Genomic DNA, 18519 nt, shown 5'->3' on the forward strand with positions numbered 1-18519 from the left:
CGCATTGCAGATTTATTCTGTTTTGCCCTTTTTGGTCCAACTTCTGTGTTTCGACTCATCGAATTTTAACATAAGACAAAGACAAGCTGAGTAAAATCTAAAACTGTATTTTGGAACTTAAATTAAAATTTACCAAAAGGGGACAACAAACAAACAAAAAATATCTTCAAGTCAATCTGGTTCTTAAGTTTAAGAAGTGATTCTCCTCTCATTTTAATAATCAGTTGTGCCACTCTTGGCAGCAACAGATGCCATCAAGCATCTGTCGAGGAACTCTTCTTCTTCTTCTTCTTCAACTTCTTTTTCTTGGCAGAATTGTGTGAAATCGGCCTGAGCGCTTGGAAGGTTTTCAAAGCATCTCAATCAAAATTAAAAACGCTGGTCAATCCAAAAGCTTCACTTTGTGTTTCTGAGTCAGTCAGAGGTGAACCGGATAATTGTCTTGCAGTCCAACCCAAATGTGCTGAAAGGGATGTGTTAGGGTTACTTTAGCTGCATCTTCACTCAAAAAGCTGGACTTTTTTTCTTCTTGAGAGTTCGCGGAACAATTTTCCAAAAAAATCTTGGGATTCATTGAGATGTGCTTTGGTCATTTGACTTTTAATAAATGATTAAAAGTAAATAAAATAAAATTAAATAAAAATCATTCCAGCTGCACAGCATCCAAAATCAAAATGAATAGAACTTTTTCTGCCAGAAACAGAGGAATTAAAGAAAATAGAAATCAAAATGTAAGTTACAGAACTACTCCAACATGCTGCCAACGGGAGTGGCGTGATTCTGCAAAACATAATGTGCGCCTTTATACAATATATATCTATAATTTTTTTTCTTTTCTAAGTGCCTTTCCTGCATGGTACGCTTTCTCCCTCGGTTCTTCCTCTTTTATCTGATCTCCCTCTCCCTTTCTCCTCCACTGGCTCTCTCTCTCTGTCTGTCTCTCTTTTCTCCTGGATTTCCTGTGTCCTCAGCTGCACCATCACCATGCGTTTTCTCTCCGGGGGGAATTCCTCAGAAATGTTTAACTCTCTTTGAAATTCCTGCAGTGACTCAGCAGACATGTCAGCTGATTTGAATAGCGGTCCACTTTAGCGTCAGTTTGTTGGCGATGATTAAAAAGACCTTCCTTTGTTAGGACAAAGTTGGGCACATTTACAAGCTCGGTGTTTATTTTCTCAGGCTTTAATAGCTCAAGGCTTTATTTAAAAAAAAAAAAAAAACCTGGGCCAGAGAAGATGTTGGTATGAAAGCATCCGCCGCTGCTCCGTTCCTGATGTTTGTGTGCGTTTCTGTCTGTTCTTGTGAATCTTTTAAGACGCCGTGGAAGAAACGGTACATGCGACGTCAGTACGGCTAAAATGTTGTGTTTTGTAATTTGTCCCAGCTTCGTCTATTGCTGCCCGTAGTTAAATGTCCTCCTCTCCTCTTTATGTGTTTGCATTGCAGAGCATGACAAGCATCGCCTATGCAAAAGCACGGAGTACATGAACCTTCACTTCAAAGTCAAATGGTTCCACAACGAATACGTCCGCGATCTGCCGGCCTTCAAGGATGTCCCACCTGAGTATTCTCTGTAAGTGGTCATTTGCATAAGAAGATATCCTTTACCTTCTGTAGAGATTAAGTGCTGGCATAGTTTCTAAATTAATCTCAGTTTGGTTAAAAAAAAAAAAAGGTCTAATTTTACATGAACTGGAACAAAATCTAGTCAAAGTTCTAGAAATGGTCAAATTTTGGGGTTGGATTAAAAAAATCAAGATATCAAAATTAAAGTTTATTTGTATAGCGCGTTTCAGCAACAAGCCAGTTCAAAGTGCTTTTCATCATAGAAACATCAAAGCATCATACAGTCACTGATTGTGAAACCAGTAACAAACATAATCAAAATCATCAACACACATCAAATATATTGATACATTTTCCAGTTATTATTAGTCAAAAGCAACTGGGATTTTAGCCTTGATTTAAAGGAACTCAGTGTTTCAGCTGATTTGCAGTTGTTCTGGAGAAGTTCATTCCAGATTTGTGGGGCATAGAAGCTGAATGCTGTTTCTCCACGTTTGGTTCTGGGGCTGTAGAACAGGTCACATGACGACGACAGGATGTGAACATCAGGATAAATCTAAAAAAACAACAACAAATTATTAGGAAAATAAAATTTATTAGATCACATTGAGCACATAAACATAAATTATCGTAATCAATTTATAAAGTTGGCTTATGAGAACTTGAGGACAGTCACATGCGAAGAGTCTCATTTAAACCACTTGTCTAAGTTATAATTAAGCCTCAATCAGCCAGTGTGAGATTTTGCCGTCATTCATCATCTTGAATGAGACTGTGATCGGTACGACTGTTATTTCTAAGGATTTTATGAAACCAAACACCATGAGGTGGCAGCAGCTCTCACCGATTGATTATAACAACAATCGGCGCTGCATTCGAGAGCCGTGAGACGTTTACTGAAGCTCGTTAACTCCTGCGGTGTAGAGTAAGGATGCTAGAAATTCCCAACGAGACACCTGCATGTCTGTCCTTCCCCTCAGCACATGTTGCATGATGACAAACATTTATTAACTACAGAGAGGAAAGGCTTAATTAAAGCAACGGGAAGTTGGATGAACGTGTAAATGGAGTGACTGGTGGCTTTCCGATCCCCTTCATGAGGCTTTATGCCGATCAAACTGAAAATGATCCGAAATGAAATGAAAGTGAGGACAGCTGCCAAAGATCCCGCTTGACTTTGGCCACATGAATAACTGCCATGTTGTTTTATTAAACGGTTTGCGGAATAAAATCTTGTTTGAGTTGCAGAGTCGGGCGACTCACTTGAAGCAAAGCACCAGCTCACTAAGAGACTGAGGTCTGCAATCATGACATGTTTATCAGTTTACACTTTAAAGAAAACATTTTTATATTTCGGTAACATATTGACACTTTTTATGTTATCAACTCACAAACGTGGACATTGTAATGTCACATGTTGTTGAAATGTGAAAAATACATTCTGATGACTTACAGCAGTGGTCCCCAAACTATGGCCCGCGGGCCGAATCCGGCCCGCCTCCACATTTGGTCCGGCCCCCTGAACAATACCAGAGAGCATTCAGATTTTTTTTCATATATTGTATTTTCCGGTTTATATGTGGATTTTTCTTCAACCACCAGGGGGCTCTTTAGCAGGAAGTGTGTCCTGTAAACTGTGGGTGTTTTGTTTTGCATGGCGCATTGCTGCCATCTGTTGGACTTTTAGGGAACTGCTTGAGTTTTATGTTATTTAATCAATACGGTTGTTTGCTAGCGGTAGAGCAGATGAACACACGTGTTATGAACGCTGCATTCCAGGTTTCCCTCAATGAAATATATACTAGTCAGTCCCAGTGACCGTTTCACTAACGGTTTTTGCTCATGTGCTTTCTGGGTAAAAATCAATCGAGAAACTCGTCTTCTTCCCCCCCGCCCCGCTGAGCAGTTTCAACCTTCAAACCCCTCTCCCTCCCGTCAACAATTTTCGGCAGCGCAGGTGATAAACGTGTGACACTTTTTCTGTTACAAACTGACTCTGGCCCCCCACCAGAGAAGGGAAAAGTTATGTGGCCCTCACAGGAAAAAGTTTGGGCACCACTGACTTACAGTGAAAAAAGTTGTATTGTAGGAACAATTGGCGTTTCATGTTGTAATGTGATGTTGCTCTATATTTATTTTCTGGAGTGCCATGTTTATGATTCTGTATTAGCCTGTTGTTCCTATAGCAACCATCAAAGGCAGAAGCAGAGGTCTGTCTTTGGGAGGAAAAACATGCATAAAACGGTACAAAAAGAATCTAAAGAGTTTATTACAAAAACAATGACCTTTCTGCTGCTCAACAGGATTATTATGATAATAATGATGATTTGATGTTGAACTAAAGCAAAGCGTTTAGTTTCATTGCTTTAGGATAAGCAATGAAAAGTGCAATAAAAACAGAACAAGAGCAAATTGAACATAATTTTGAGTCTTACCACAAGCTATCAAAGAACTGTAATGAAGCTCAGTGTGGTACTTTTATGCGGCTCGAGAAGAAGATTTCAAAACTGTTCTAAATGTATTTCAGCTGATCGCCAGAATTATTCAGCAGCGCAAATGAGATAGAAATTCAAATCAGACTCCGAGTTCAGATCGAACCTTTAATCATTCGTCGTGTTCGTGGGATCTGATTCGTTGCAACAACGTCTCAAACGCTGGTTTCTGATGACGGGACGCCTTTTGCGGCTGAGAAATGCATTTATCGTTTCGCGTGCGTAACCTTGTGCGGCAGAGCAAGGATGGCCGTGGTGTAAACACGTGTAGCGCAGCGAGGGAACGCCGTGCTCTCTCCCGTCCGACCACTCTATCAGATTAATGATTCGCTTGCCTCGTCTCCGACGCCATCACTCAAACGGCGGATTGATTCTACTGGAGGCTCAGCCTGCAGACCAGACACACACACTCACACACACAACTCCATACCACATGCTTCTCCTCCTCTCTCACCTTTCTCTGTCAACACACCTGTTTTATTTGTTCATTAACTTTGCCTTAAGTGGCAGCTGTCCACAGACTGGGAGAAGATTTATCTTGAGGGAGCAAATTCAAGTTAAAGACGTTATCGCACAATCACAGCACTACTACCGTGGCTGTCGTCTGTCCTGCTCCGTCTTTTATTCCTGTCTGAACCTGGATGCCTGATCTCTCCACAGTCTGATACCTCATGCAAATCCAGAGGTGGGCAGAGTACCCAAAGATTGTAGTCAAGTAAGAATAGCATTTCTTCAACATATTTAAAGTAAAAGTAAAGAAAACAAAAGAAAAGCCATACGAGAAGTTACTCAAGAAAGAGTAAAGTAGTATGTGGTAAAAAGGCAGAAACATCAATCATTTTATGTAAAAATTACATAATCAGATGGACTAAAATATAAAGTTATGTGGAAATGTAGGTATTTTAAAGATCAAAATAACAATAAAATAATTACAACAATTGTGAAAATCAGGCAAAAGAAACATGTTTCCAAATATTTTATCAAAACTTTAACAAAAACTGCAGTTTTGTTAAAGTTTTGTTAAAAACAAAAGTCTTGTTTGTTTAAAACAAAGCGTCTTCTTCCATCAGTGAAGTTATTCATTGTGGGTTGAGCACCAAGAAATATTTACTCAAATAAGAATAGTGACACTTCATAATAAAAAAGTACGCATAGTGAAAATACCCCTAACAAGTATTTTTCCCCAAGAAAATATTGCTTAAGTAAATGTAACTGAGTAATTCTAACTAGTTACCAGCAAACTCTGTACAAATCCCTGCAGGATCTGTGAACCTCCTATTAAAACCAAACATGAATCCACTTTTATTGGGAAAACGATGAGGCTGACGTGACGAGGTGCCGTTATTCCTCTCTTCCTGAGAAATCACAACAACATCCAGCTACATGTCCTTCTTGCCTTGCAGGTGGTTCGAGCCCTTCGTCATTCAGTGGCTCGATGAGAACGAAGTCGTTGCCATGGATTTCCTCAACGGAGCACTTGAAAGAGACAAGAAAGACGGAGTGAGTACGGCACTGAATTATTTCTCAAGAAGTAAGTTTTATTTTTATCCAGCTGTCCGGGCCACTTAACGTCTGCTTCCTTAATAACCACAATGGCCTCCAGAGACCGAATTTACATTTTGAGGAGAATTGGGGGTGGGGGGGTTTGGTAGGATAAAGGAAATTTTGCACAGTCAAGAAACACCTCTCGCCCTGAGACGTGACAAGACAGGAATATAAAAGAAATATATCAATTAAAAATTGATACCAAGGAAGGAAGGAAACGTGTTTTTCAGAGCACAAGAGGCTTCTGAGGGACGTGACAGGAAATCTGCAGGAGTCGCATGGAGCTGCTGCGATAGGCCGATGCATGACCACATTCCTGCACATTTCTATGCTTATTTATTCAGTTTTATTGAGATTAGTTGGAATCGCCCCTCTGCATTTAGATACACACAAAGCTTTTACAAACTGCTCTTTTCAAGAGATGCTCGATGCACAGCTTTATATTCATCGCTATAGTTAAAATGTATTGAGTTTTTATATGCTGAATAATGAACTCAGTTTGATAAAGTCAACCTTATGTGACCTTTTATAAAGGCTTCATAAAAAGTGATGGGCAAATTCAGTCCTTAAGGGTCGGGGTGTTACATGATTTATGTGTTTCTCTATTTAAATACACTTTTTTTTTCAATTTTCATATAATTAGTAGAAGTTGGTGAGAGATATAATAAAACCATTTAAATCTACAAAACTAGATATATACTGATCAGAACTAAAATATTGATTTTGTGAAGTCGTGACATAATGATAAAAAATTTTAGAACTGGAATAAAAACATCAAAATACTTTTTGTCCTTTTTCGATAGATTAAAAATGTAACTCTCTTTACATTATTTTCTAAAACAGAAAAATGAAACTGGGATTCCTCACTAACAGATACAAGTTACAGAGCCATTTTCCTTCGCTTTAAAAAAACAAAAAAACAAATTCAGTAGAATAAAGGTCTCTAAATAAAACCCAGCTGAGAATTACAGCACATCTCACTTTCAATAAATATTACAGCTTATAAGCCATTTGTTTCACTTCTCTGACGTGAACTGCATGACTATGGAACTGCTTTTTTTCCCACAAGACAAATAACAGAGGTGTTCATGAAAATATCTGAGAGTTGCCGATGTTTTGCTGAATTATTCATTTAGTTATTGTAACTAAAGGAGCTTGACAAAGACTTTCTCTAGCTGATTATTAGTTTAAAAAACTGGGACCAGAGGTGACGTTGTGTGTGTGAAAGAGAGAGAGGGATGATTAAGCAGTCAACGTTACACAGCTCTGCACTTCAACAATATTTCACTGATATTTCAGAACATAGAAAAACAATTACAGTTGGCTTTGTAAACTGTTTTCAGTGTTTGTTTGTTTTTTGAGTGAGTAGCACAGCAGCGATGCATTCATAGACCCTTCCATGAACCGTAAGACCTCCAAGACTTCAAGCATTTCCAGATACAACAAGTCCAACGGTGGATGAAATTGGACGGGTAAAACAGGGCAACTTCACTAGATTAGCTTAAGCTTCCTCTCATCCACTGGTATCTAACTATAAAGACTTTGATCTACTGATGTGCTCTAAATACACCTCCATAAAAAAAAACATCTCTCTGCGCCTCTAATTCTTTTTTAAGCACCTCAGCGATACTGAAAAGTCTTATTTCAGTCAGTTTCCATTTTAATGTTTGCCGTTCTCTGGAAGTGCTTACACACGTTGCGAGTTTAAAATTAGGAAAACTACGATTTCCGGTGTTTCGATGACCAATCAGAGAGGGCGAATTGGAAAGTCGTCCGATTTCGATCACCTATGGATTTTCTTTTGAAACACATCCAACCGTTTTCAGGAGGACGAGGTCTGGTCTCACGAGGACCAGAGCTGCCATCCCCAAAAACCTCAACGTGTAATGTCGTCATTGATTTTCTGACTTGTTCATGTAGTGCACATGTTGTCTACTTCAGTATTTCAATTCACATACACTCAGAATTTCAGTCAAATTTCATTATTAGCTCACGTCAGCTTTTACTCAATCTCTCCTGAATCGTTTGCCTTGTCCTCTCTCTCTGTCTGAACTCTGACCCCATCTCCCTCCCTCTGCTTCAGTTCCAGCAGACCTCGGAGCACGCCCTCTTTTCCTGCTCCGTGGTGGACGTGTTCACTCAACTAAACCAGAGCTTTGAGATTATCAAGAAGCTGGAATGCCCGAACCCGCAGGCTCTGGCGCATTTCATGTGCCGTTTTGCGAAGGTCAGTTTCCCTCGCACGCTTCCCGTTCTGCTGCCGAAACCTTCCAGTTGAGGTGTTTGTCATTAATCCGGGGCGGATTTGTTTCGCGTACGTCTTGTGTTTAATATGAGCGGCATAATTGACTGCGTTTGCTGACCTAGTAACTGCCGAGCAAACAAACAGTAATTATAATATCCTTTCTACTCCTGCAGACTATCAACAAGGTTCTCTTGCAATATGCTGCGATCATTTCCAAGGAGTTTCCATTGCATTTAAACAAGGAGAACGTGGTGAGTGCATTCTCATTCCCTGTTGAATAGAAGCAGCAAAGTTGCACCGAAGTTATTTTTGGGGGATGTCGAGTGCAAATCTGGTAGCACACACACACACGCGCACACACACACACACACACACGCACGCACACACACACACACACGCACACACACACACACGCACACACGCACACACACGCACACACACGCACACACACACACACATATAAGAAAAAAATAGTTTTCCATATTCAGTGTCCAGTATTAGTTGGCATGGAGACTATAAAAGTGTTTTTAAGTATGACTCTTTGTGCAGAGCTTTGCAATATTTCTTCCTTAAAGCCGTTAACATTGTCTCTATTAACGCAAATGAAACAACTCATTTCTCACCCGTGGCTGACGAGGACGAGTCATTGGTATTTTCTCGGCCTATTGTTTAAAGTGACGGATGGCTAAACACACAGCTTTGTGAGTGGCCTAATTATTCACATTGGATTTTGAAGCTGAAAGGAGAGATAACAGGCGAGGGAGCAGATGTTTCGTTACAGTGCTGACGGTCTCATTACGACTGTCCCAGAGAAGAAAGCAAGGCGTGTCTTCCCTTGACAGGACTACAGTGACAGATGATGGGAAAAATAAAGGAACTGAGATGTGAGCGGACTGTTGTGTTTGTATCCAATTAACCCCGCTGTGGGGCCAGGGAAAGGTATTCACTCACGCGTTTTGTCACTTAATAATCATAAACTTCAGTGTGTTTCAGTAGGATTTTAAGTGCCAAAGGAGCATGTAACTGAAGCAGAAGAAAAAAATGCATGTTTCTGAAGGTCTAATAACCTTTTTGAAAATGGTAATGTTTTTTAGCTACTTTTAATACAAAATAGCTAAATACAGCAATGTTGAGCTATTTTTAGCTATGTTTTTAGCTAAACATTTCTAACAACATAGCTATGTTTAGCTAAGCATAGCAGTTTTTAGCTACACGTTGCTAAAAGTATAACGATTTTTAACTATGTTTTAAATCCGGTGCAACTTTCTGTCCTCCAGACCTCATATAATGAGTAAACTGAGTCCATCTTTGCATAATTTAAGCTCAATAAAAATGCTGCTGTTTTGTGGCAGACTTTGAGATTTAATAGAAAAAGTTGTGGAGAAACTTAAATCAGGGTTCGATTACAAATATTCCGATATTTGGAAATCTCTTTAAAATCTCTCATCAAACTAAAAAATAAAGAGGGCACGACTGCTAACAAACCAAAAAAAAAAAAAACATAGCTGTAAAACTAAGCTGGCCAGCCACTTGAGGAGGGGATTAATTAGAGGCCAGTAGTAATTCAAGGGGAGCTTTTCAACTCAAATGGAACAATTCTGTTAAAAAGTGTGGACCCAAGTGAAAGGATTGAATTAAATACATATTTTGTTGTGAAACTACCTTGTCAAATTTAAATACGTTTCAGAAATAATGACAAGATTTTAAAATTGATCTCCACAGACGCTCTCCGTCCAATTTGACTGACCTTGATTTGCTTTGCAAAAGATGGACAGACATTTCAGTCTTTCAGCACGGAAAAGTGTTAGAGACATACCCCTGATTTGTGTTGGTTTATAAGAAACGTCTATGAAAAATTCTAGTTTGTGGTTTTTGCAAATCTTTAAGTTCTGAATGTTTTTGCGAAGCATTGCATGATCTGTAATGTATTTCTGTGCATTGTCTGCTTGTTCTTGTTTACGACCCAGAAGATAAAATAATCACTCTGTGGACCAGGGATACACCAATCCACTTTTTTCCAGTTCCGATACCGATATCTATATCTGAGGTTTAGTATCGGCCCATACCGATCTGATACAGAAAAACAGTGCTGAAATTACTTGAAATGCTTCTTTTTAAAACCAGACATAAATGTACACTTAAATACACCAATAGCTTCACAAGCTTGATCAAACACGTGAAAACAACACAACTTTAATTCGTTGGGACTATGAAAGCTAGTGCAAAATAAATAATAAAGAAACTGAAACTTACAAGAAAATAGTTTGTTGTAAGAGTAGATCTGTCCTTATGGATTGGGCACATTGCCACCGATAGCCAAGCTAGAATTTTTTTTTTTCAGTATCAGGACCTATACAGATATTGATATCTGTATGTGAACGTTGACATTATCTAGCACTGGAATCGTTTCTCTATCCAAAAAGAAAATACAGATGTCAGGTTTGCTTTTAGATCACTTGAATTATGCTAAAGTACTGCTCCAAAGTCTTACTTAGGTTTAGAATATCTAATCATTTCCACACAGGTATATGCTCATAAATCTAATGGAGAGTAATCCATCAGCTGCAGAGACACTGTTGGCTGCTGTGGGGAGGTTTGAAAGACACCAATCATTCTTTTCCTGTGGGGCCAGGGATTATAGTATTAGTAATATTCATTACTGAAATATTAATTAAGACATTTCGTATTGCCTTCTGTTGTGTTTTCTCGTGAGCAGACGACTCACATAACATACGAGTCGTCGAGAGTCTCCAGATTTACTCTGGGTGTCTGTAAAAAGTGGCGTGATTAATGTCTGTCATCTGTTAAACTTGTTGTGGAGCAGAGAAATCGATAACGTCTGACACATTCAGTGCAGACATTTCTCTCCTCGTTGTGTTATGTATTGCATTTCCCAGCTGACTTTTTGAGCACAGACTTTACTTCTTTGTATAGATGATGTGTCACGACGTGAACGCTGATGGATTTCACGGTGGTTGCCCCTATCATTTCTCTTTTGACAATTTTTTTTTTTTAAATTATCATTCTTCTTGTGTTTCCAGTTATATTGGCTAATCATGGGCTCTCAGACTATAACAATACAATCACAACAGCTGTCAAACAGCTGGACGGCGGAGTGGCATTAAACTTGAAAGAAAAATCTAATCACTTTCATTTTGACTGTTTTGCAGCCGTGCATAATTCTCAACAACATCCAGCAACTTCGAGTCCAGCTGGAGAAGATGTTTGAGTCCATGGGTGGGAAGCAGGTCTGTGCATTTACATGTGTTGCTTGCAAATGTTTTCTGTTCTGTATTTTGAAGTTGCTCCATATCCGACAGCAGCGTCTGGCTTAGTGTAGCACCTCTGGAGCTGATGGGATGTCTTGAGAAGTGCTTCACTTGGAAACATTTTAACCAGCCAATCTGAGATCCACATCTGCGATGCTGATTTTCATTAACTTGCAAGTGCTTATTTTTTATTGCGTGTCATTAAAATTGATTCAAGACATCCTTGATGTCCCGATATTCGTCTGTTAGTTCTGTGCTTAATAATCTCCTCTGAGATGTTTTCTCCTCTGTCTCTTAGCTTCCTCAAAGCCCCAGCTACACTGCTCTGGATATTTTACAAATAATTTTTCTACATGTTTTTAAAGTAAATAAATAAATCTGCCTATATGCTCCAGAGGATTCCTGTAAAAAAAAAAAAAAAAGTCAAATCTCTGTCGTAGCAGCTGGCGGTGCCAACGTTGGCATTAGAAAGGCCAGAATTCATTCGTTGTTTCTAATATTTCCTGGACATTCACGCCACACTAGGGTTGCCAGCTCTCTTGTCGTTGCCTGGACGTCCTGTATAAAGGAGCGACTGATTCCGTCTCGTATTTGCCCCATGTGTTGAAAGCTGTTTTTTTTTATCCTGGCGGCTCTCTTACAGATTCCAGATCTGACATGCGGCTACTTAGAATGTCTCTGTTTTATGCCAAATATGAAGATCAGTACATGATTCCTGTCAGAAACATTGCAGATAAATATGTCTGATAAAGACAAACTACTATTTGATTGTTCAAAACAAGTCCATCCATCTACAATTGGAAGCAAAAAAAAAAGTCAACGGGATAAACCTGTCTGCAGTGATGCTCACTGTCAGGAGTTTTTGATTAGCCTTTCTTTTTTTTTTTTTTGATTAGCATTAAAAAAAGAGAAAGAACAGAGCACAAATTAAACATAAAATAATTAAATCATCATTGTGATTTGAATAATTATTTCCTTGTTGTGTCCCTGCTGATGGCTCGGTTTTGGGGAGATGATGATTGCGTGTTTCAAAATGGAGAACAAAACGAACAACCCTGAGCGCCCTGTTCATCAACTGATGGTGAAGACATTTTGTACGACTTACTCCTCACTCTAAATCACTTTGGATTATAAAGTATTTCTGAACTGAACTGAACTTAACCCAGTTTACTTTGTGTTGTGCTTTTGGCTGCTGTAGGCCTGTCACAATGACAAACTTTGCTGGACAATAAATTGTTCCAGACGTTCTTGCGATAAATGATAATGTTGTTTTGAGACCATTTTCAAGAAACATAACGGTAATGGCAAAATAATAATGCAAGAACATATGCTAAAAGATCAGTAAACCTTAGATTTTAATGAACATTTAGCACTGTAACCCAAAGGCATTTTAAATATCCACAATAAATTAACAAAACAACAAATAAAATTTATTTTGAAGTCTTTGTAAACAAAATTGTCCTTCAAATAAGGACCAGTTGAGACCAAAGCACCAAACTGGAGACTTTTATCTACCAGTTTTTAGTAGAAAAAGAGAAACAAATCAACAATAAATCATGCCAATGGAAGTTAATGAGTTTGTTTGAATTTATCATGCAATTAATTGATTTATTGATTATTGTGACAGGCTTATGCTAGAGTGTGTCTCTGGTTTAAAATAAATAAATAACTAAAAGTTGGCAACCCTAGTTTACATGTAAATCCTTAAAATAGAGAGAGAGAGAAAACTGAAGAAAATCTTTTGTTACAAATTTTCAAATCTCAGTTTTTCCTCACTAAATATTGTCACAAACATATTTGCAAAATATTCATGTGGCTGTGGGTCTGAGTGTCCCCGAAACTACCTTCCCACCACTAACCCTGTGTTTATATCTTCTATCCGTCCACCTTGTTAGTAAGTGTTTTGCTAAATCTCTAAATTCTGTGTTGCATTTTAAATCTGGGTGATCTTTTCTGCTCCCCTCTCGTTACCCCGTTGCCAATCTGTCGGTGCTTCTAACCTAAAATCTCGCCCTGCCGTCCCCACAATCTCTTACAACTTCAGCTGCATGTGTCTCTGTAGTTTCTAACACCTGTCTCGCCTTGCATTTTGTCTCCTGTCGTTGTGTCCTCTGTTCCCCTCCGTTTCCTTCCTGTGCTCTCTCTCTCTGTCTCCAGGAGGAGGGGGTTGTCTCCTTCTGTAAGGTGTGTGCAATAGGACTCATCAACAGCCCTTCTCGCCATTTACCAAAATATTACAACTAAGCACTCCACCACACCCGACCCCCTTGCCACCCCTCATGCTCCTATGCCTTTCACACTCCACCAGTAAGCATGTGTCACAGAGCATACGGAGCTGAAATTACCCATCACCCTTCTGGACAGGCTGCTTAAGCTCGCCATCCCCTGCTCTCTGGAGATACCGGCTCAAATCATTGGATCCCATCGTTATTTTAAGCTTTCTGCTTTTTTTCCTCTTCTTGTTTTTTTTTTGTTTTTTTTTACCCCTCTGCCACTTTCCTGACTATGCTGGTTATTTTTAAATGTTGTTTCCCCCTCTCTACGCCGTTAAAAAAAAGAAAGGGAAGTAGTAGGCTCAACGAGTTGATGGCTGTGGTTTTTGTTCCTCCTTGTTCTTTATCCGAGCTGCAGGCACAAGAGCTTTAGACAGTTTTTTTTTTTTTCTTGTGAGGTGGGAGGGAGACGACTGTGTTTACACACACAAACTTCCCCAGATGTGCCCTCTGCAGACGAGCTGCTGTTTTGCAGATCTAACCCCAGATCACTCAGACGGCATTATTTTCAAACGCATATTAACTAGGTTTGATCGATCCTGGATAGATTAATGGAATAGAAACAATGAAAATGTAAAAATGACTATAACAAGAATGCCACTTCTGGTAAGGGATAAATCAGGACTTATTTCCACTTAATCTAATTGTTTGGAGATCTTACCCCGGATTGCTCACATGCCATTGTTTTAAAATGCATATTGATAATATTATGCTTTTAGCAATACTGGATAAAAACATTTAAAGTAACTTAAAAAAAAAAAAAACGAAAAGTAATAATTACGATTTCTGGTAGGGAAATGGTACAACCTGAAATTTCTTTCTAGTTAACAATCGAAGTGTTTGCAGATCTAACCATAGATCCCTCATAAGCTCTCATTATTTTGTATTTATTTAAAGAATATTGACTCCACAAAAGTTAATTTCACCTTCTAAAAGTCACATTTTGAACTCTTAACTTACAACTAAGAACCGCAAAGCAAATGTTGCTAACCCTGCTTGTGAGTTTGCTCTTTTCAGATGTAAGTTTCTCAATGGTTTGCTCCTTGTAAATTTCACTATTGGTCACAGAATCGTTTTCTTTCTTTCTTTTTTTTTTTTCTTTTTTCATCAGTAATGAACTCGCAGATGTAAGAGCGCCAGTGTAATTACCCAGAGCCGTTATCAAATCGCTGCCAACGACAGAGATTTACAATAATCTCGCGCAATGGATTCATCAGCGACTGATCTCCCTAGATTAGCATCGGACTTTATTTTGGGGCGTCCCCGCTGTTTGCTGATGTGCTTCTCCCGTCCGTCCTCAATGAAATGGCAGTTTGCAAAATCTTTCTTTACTCGGCTCTGGAGAGTCGCTTTGAGTCATCCGTGCGACGGAATAACAACCTGCCAGTGAGTAGATATTGGACTGTTGAAACAGGGAAAGCGAAGTGAAGCTGGGCAGCAGCTGATAGGCTGTCAGCCAGGGGAGTGTGTGTGTGCACTCCAGAGAGCCCTGCATGCCAGTCAGTGTCGATGGAAAGCAGCTACCATGGAGAAGCCAGGTGTTCCATGCATTCCAAACAGGATGTTTTCCTCATATTATTTATAATGAGCAGGGATTTTTTTTTTATTCATCAAGAAAGGTCGGTGCTTACGTAACTCGATGCAAGAGATGACGTTCAAGAAATTTTATTTGCGTATATCGTTAAAATAGCTGATTTCCCGTATCTGACTCCTCTGAGAAGTTGCTTATAGTCGTGTTTTCATTTCTGCTTTCTATTCGACAGTCAGAAGATGCGATTGGGAAAAGATGAGCACAAACTTTTGGTGGTTAAACTTTTAATAAAGATTTAATTTTAATTAGATAAAGATACTAGCAATTTCTTTTTAGGATAGATTAGATTCTGTTTAAAGTATACCATATTTTTCGCACTATGAGGCGCACTGGATTATAAGGCGCATAGAATAGACGCTACAGTAGAGGCTGGAGTTACGTTATGCATCCACTAGATGGAGCTGCACTTAAAGTGAATGTCAACAAAACAGTCCGACTCCAGTCGACGAGGAGAGCCTTCCGCGACTGGGCCGGAGCGTGGCCGGACGATGGTCACCCTTCTCCGTTCGCGCACAGTATGTTCGTGGAGAACGTGGTGCTAAATGACCTGCAGACGACCTGATTCTAGACGGTCGGTAGGTATGTAGGTCAGTCAAACTTTATTAATAGATTACAAACCAGCGTTCTGACAACTATCCCAGCATGCACCACGCGCTTCTTCTAGAGGCAAAAATGAAGTCGGCGGCTGCTTACCGTAGTTGCTAGACCTGTTGTGGCTCAATATTGGTTCATATATAAGGCGCACCGGATTATAAGGCGCACTGTCGGCTTTTGAGGAAATTGAAGGTTTTTAGGTGCGCCTTATAGTGCGGAAAATACGGTAATCAGTCATCATGCTCTTTTTCTGATGCTCTACATTATATCTGAGATACAATCATGTGGAGAGATGAGTGCACTAAGCTGTATCTGCATGTCTTTTGAAAACACATGTGTCAAACTCGAGGCCCGTGGACCAAATCTGGTCCGCCACAGCATTTTATGTGGCCCTCTGGACTCCAAATTACATCAATTAATCCCTCTAGTTTTTCACAAATATACAAAACCAAAAATTTTTCCTGGTTTTTAAGTGACTGCTCCCTCAGCCTTACCTGATGTCAAGCTATAGTCCATGACCGATATGGCGATTAATAAAAATTCACATTTATTATCATGAATATCATAAAAATTCTTTACAAATATTTCTAAAGTAGCGCCACAAAATCTATTATTTTGATTCTTTTTATTCGGGAGCCAGAGGGGTTTTTTTCTGGCTGTTTGGAGTGTGGTATTGCAGCCCCGCCCATCCCCCCACCTGTAGCTGCCAAAAAAGTCTTTCAGCTGGCTGACATTTCCATCCTATAGAGGCTGTCGTCTGGTGAAATAGCACTCCACAATTAGAGCATCTCCAAAGGAGTTTAGAGGGGATTTGGTTTATGTCATAATTGGCTGTTATTTGGTAGCATTGAAGACACATTGTGACAGAGAGAAAAAAAAACATCAAGTTGAAAATCACAGTTTCTTAAGCCACCAAAATAAATATTATAGCTCAAACTGGAGAAGGCAAGTGATAGATTTTCTTTTTTTTTCTGTTTCCTTTAGTTTTTTTGTTTTTGCTATCACTTGAAAAGATGTTATGCATTACTCAGCCAGTGAAGTAACAGCCTAACCTCAATAGTCAATTTTCCATGCGACAGAAAAACATCACACATTTACAGAGGTATGAATATGTCTTGTTCACGGTGCAGATAGAGGCATGTGTGCAGAATCACAATGTCTATGAAAACATAGGTCTTACATACGCGCTTCCCAGCTGAGTCATTTGCCATTAGGAGTGTGTGAGATGAGCGACTTCATGGCTGAGCTTATCGGCTCCGATGTGCTGGTCATGCATGCGGCGCTGTGCTTTTACCTCATATTGAGCACAAATACATTCACGTGTTTAATCCTCTCGGCATAAAGCCCAAATGCCAAATGAAGACAAACCTGAACACTTGTGGGGGCATCCATCATGTACATATGCTCACATATGTTCACCGGCCACTTTATAGGTACGTCCAGCTGGTACCAGGTTGGTACTCTGTTTCATACACAACTGTCTTACGTCGTTTGTGGCGTCGATTCAACTTGGTGTCATGATGGCATCATCCAGGTGCTGTAGATAGATAATGGACCTTACCAAGCTCCACCCAGAAACGCCCCTCGAAAATCCCACGTGACTTCATGTCCTTTTCAGATTAAATAAAATCTTTAATGTATGTCAGATACAGTACACATTGCATATTGATCTGTTCAGCTAACGTAAGGCAGTAACAGACAGGCTTCAGGATGTAGAAGTTGTATCGGTACTGCCATTATGCTGTACTTAGCTAAAAGGTTTTCATAATGGATGTGTTTATTATTGACTATTTTTTTTCATTCACTAAACACAAAGAAAGCAAAGCAATAATACTTACGCCAGCAGACACGTTATTCTTATTGATCCTATGACAGTTGAGCTGCAAATGCGGTCGTGCACAAGCGTTAATCCAAGCAAGGCTTTCCGTTTCAGATTTTGGAAATCTGTGAATTTTAGTTCCACAAACACGATCAGGACACCTGACATCGCCTGTACAGATACCCCACTGACGGAAAACCATTTTCTTTCGAGTCCTGACGCAAAAACTTTCTGTCGGTCTGGTAGTCCACAATGTGTTGAGTTGAGTTGAGCATGAGTTTGTGAGCCAGTAACCCACGTGATAGCTGCGCTGTGACGTAAAATGGGCATTAGCCAATGAAAGGCGGGCCCTGTGGTAAGGTCCATGCTCTTTTCTATACTGCTGCATCCCAGAGTTTCTTATTACATTGAGATTTGGTGACCTTAGAGACCTTGGAGTACAGTGAAGTCATTTTCAAGTTCAAGAAACCGGTTTGAAGTCACTCTAGTTTATTTGTGCATAACATTTCAGCAACAAGGCAGTTCAAAGTGCTTTACATCATAAAAACCCCAAAATAAAAGGAAATAAAAATCATACTAATTTTGTTATTCTAACTTTGGACCATGGTGCATTATCCTGCTGGAAGAAGCCATCTGAAGATTGGGTACATTGTAATGATAAATGAATGGACATGGTCAGTCACAATACCTAGGAGCCCTGCCTATTTGTGGTTTAGTATATTTAGAGACTCACCTATTTGCAGATTTTTCTGTGAAATGCAGCTATAAGTTATTCATGGAAATGTTTTTCTTCATAGTGCTTACCTAATATTTGTGAGAAATACTTGATGTCCTTTTGGAAAACACCGAATTTTCCTCGATTGGCTGTGACCCTAAGAGCAGAGTGAGGCTACGGATATTCTCTGCGGATGTTAGCTTTTAGTGCCGAGATGCTTTCCACTGGATGTGTCAATGCATGTAAAGGTATATTTGGTGTTTGTACTATTAAAGCATTTAGTTATATGTGTTTTTAGAGGGAGCCTCAATTATTCCTGTACTGCTGACCCTAAACCTTGCAAATACCAAGGGTCCACTGTAGATTGTGTACCTCACACTTGTCAAGGTTTTTACAAATCTGTCACTGTC

General features: G+C 39.5%; 1 protein-coding gene across 2 annotated transcripts in view; it reads left to right on the forward strand.

Annotated features, from left to right (window-relative positions):
* Positions 1-18519, forward strand: part of unc13c (unc-13 homolog C (C. elegans)) — a 168491-nt gene that overhangs the window by 127241 nt on the left and 22731 nt on the right. Inside the window, exons 19-24 of one of the 2 annotated variants that reach the window (XM_008404760.3) lie at positions 1447-1573; positions 5462-5558; positions 7687-7830; positions 8022-8099; positions 11019-11096; positions 13275-13301. In XM_008404760.3, the coding sequence (XP_008402982.2) occupies positions 1447-1573; positions 5462-5558; positions 7687-7830; positions 8022-8099; positions 11019-11096; positions 13275-13301 (551 nt within the window). The remainder of the gene's footprint in view (positions 1-1446; positions 1574-5461; positions 5559-7686; positions 7831-8021; positions 8100-11018; positions 11097-13274; positions 13302-18519) is intronic. The other variant, XM_081605012.1, reaches the window with a different exon arrangement.

This window comes from Poecilia reticulata, chromosome 3, assembly GCF_904066995.2.
Source record: "Poecilia reticulata chromosome 3, P_reticulata-male-v2, whole genome shotgun sequence".
NCBI lineage: Eukaryota > Metazoa > Chordata > Actinopteri > Cyprinodontiformes > Poeciliidae > Poecilia > Poecilia reticulata.